This window comes from Pleurodeles waltl, chromosome 8 (assembly GCF_031143425.1).
Source record: "Pleurodeles waltl isolate 20211129_DDA chromosome 8, aPleWal1.hap1.20221129, whole genome shotgun sequence".
In the NCBI taxonomy this organism is placed as follows: domain Eukaryota; kingdom Metazoa; phylum Chordata; class Amphibia; order Caudata; family Salamandridae; genus Pleurodeles; species Pleurodeles waltl.
Genome location: NC_090447.1, coordinates 66,215,932 through 66,217,763, shown reverse-complemented (window position 1 = coordinate 66,217,763; position 1,832 = coordinate 66,215,932). Strand labels below are relative to the sequence as shown.

The 1,832-nt window shown below is 43.7% G+C and overlaps 1 protein-coding gene across 1 annotated transcript; it reads right to left on the bottom strand.

Annotated features, from left to right (window-relative positions):
• Positions 1–381: 381 nt before the first annotated feature.
• On the bottom strand, positions 382–1,527 carry LOC138249469 (uncharacterized protein F54H12.2-like). The gene has a single exon (XM_069203428.1). It carries the CDS (start codon positions 1,525–1,527, stop codon positions 382–384), a length of 1,146 nt encoding a protein of 381 aa, XP_069059529.1.
• Between the last annotated feature and the right edge of the window lie 305 nt (positions 1,528–1,832).

Genomic DNA, 1,832 nt, shown 5'->3' with positions numbered 1-1,832 from the left:
AAACGTCATAAACTCAGACATTTTACTAATAAAATATATACAATGTTTGCCGCATGTGATGGCTAGAGAATGCTGTACACGCAGCTTGTTATACTCGACTGTGGGTAATGCTTTTTTAACATATTTGAATATCGGTTTTGTAAAAATGTTATGCTCTGGGAACTCCACTAAACTGTTGGACACTATTACCTTGTCTACATACAGAAACAGATCCGCCCTATGTGTACCACCCTTGTATGCAGGTCGGTGTTAAAGACTAGGATGCGGGGTCTTTCTGGGCCTATCTCCCCCGTTAGCCTGTTGCTAGGAAGTACACCTAAAAAGTATTTCTTAGTGTATTTATGCCTGATTAAGAAGTCACATATATGCACAGAGCCCATTTTATAATCTTTTAATGATAGTTAAACATAATCTGTCGGTGTGATTGACTTGGATGACACTGTCAAATACAGAGAATACAACCATGTTCACGTTGGAAGCCAGCGCCTGTTTAAAGCGTATTTCAGCTTTTCGATTTCCGTTTTTGATCAAGTTGTAGTGGTCATTGTCTTGCAAGTCAGGAGTCAGGTTAAACACAAACAGCGTGTAGGTGGCCCCATACCCCTCTCTTGAAACAACAACTCCTGAGTCACACAGATGTGTTCCCGTTATCGAGACCTGACCAAGATATTCCCTGACAAAATTGTATGTTCCAAAACTCGGGGTGGACGGTTTTGCGGGGATAACAGCTCTCTCATGGACCAAAGCAGCGTAGCTGATGTCGTAGTGCTTGAAGTTGAAAGGGTTAGAGGTATACAGCCTGCTAAAAGCTGTATTGTCCACAAACCCTATGATGATGAGTTTCAGGAGTTGCCCCAGAAATATATTTTGCTGCTGCGTTAATCTATTACCAGCGGGGATGCTGACCATCTTCAGAGCCACTCTTTCAATGGCGTACTTGGCGTTCGCTAGTTGTAAAGCTTCGGCATGGGCCAGTGTGACGCTCAGTGACACTTTCACTATCTTTACAAGAAGGCTCACGGACAATATAACCAGTTTATACAGCTCTGCATTGCCGCTGATGAGACAGAACGTGTCCTTGTTGAGGCTGAGTTTGATCTTAAGATCTATACTGCTGACAAGAAGCTTATCTTGCAAGAAAAGGTCTGAATGTATGCGCCCCAGGAGGTCAAACTGTCTACTGCTGGTGACGAAGGTGGGCCTTTTTTTAAAACCATTGTTGCCCCCGCCCAGTGCTGTGTCCTCAAAATGCGCTTGAGTATCTTTGTAGAAGAGCCCCACTGAAGGCTGTATGTCCAGGGCTTTGCGACTGTAATTTAGAATACCCTTTATGTAGGCCTTGTAGGCGTACATGTTATCACTTTGTGTGATGAATCGATCACCCAGGTTAATGTCCACTTGATTAAACATGGTTGCGATGGGGTAGGCGATCGGCACCACTTTAGCATCAGCCTCGATGTTGGTGCCATTCGCTTTTAATATTTTGCAGACCAGGTGTAGCAGAGTGCTGTTGAGATTCAAATACATATCTGTGGACCCTAACACATAAAACTCTATCGGGACCAGAGGCGTCAGAGTGACTAGAGGCGATAATTCCATGAAAAAACTGTTCTAGATGCTGGTCTGTGTTGGTTTGAGAGAAAACAAATCTAGCTCAGATTTGGTGCATTCACCCGAGGCACAGTGTACGAAGGCCATGATAGCTGATTTAAAAAATATTCGCATTAGAGCTTGTTCTCGTCTTCTTCTTGGAAGATCTCTTCCGTCTTACAACTCTTCTTTTGTGTGGGCCTTTTGAAGAAGTCCTCAGTTTTTTATAGGGCATTGGCGGG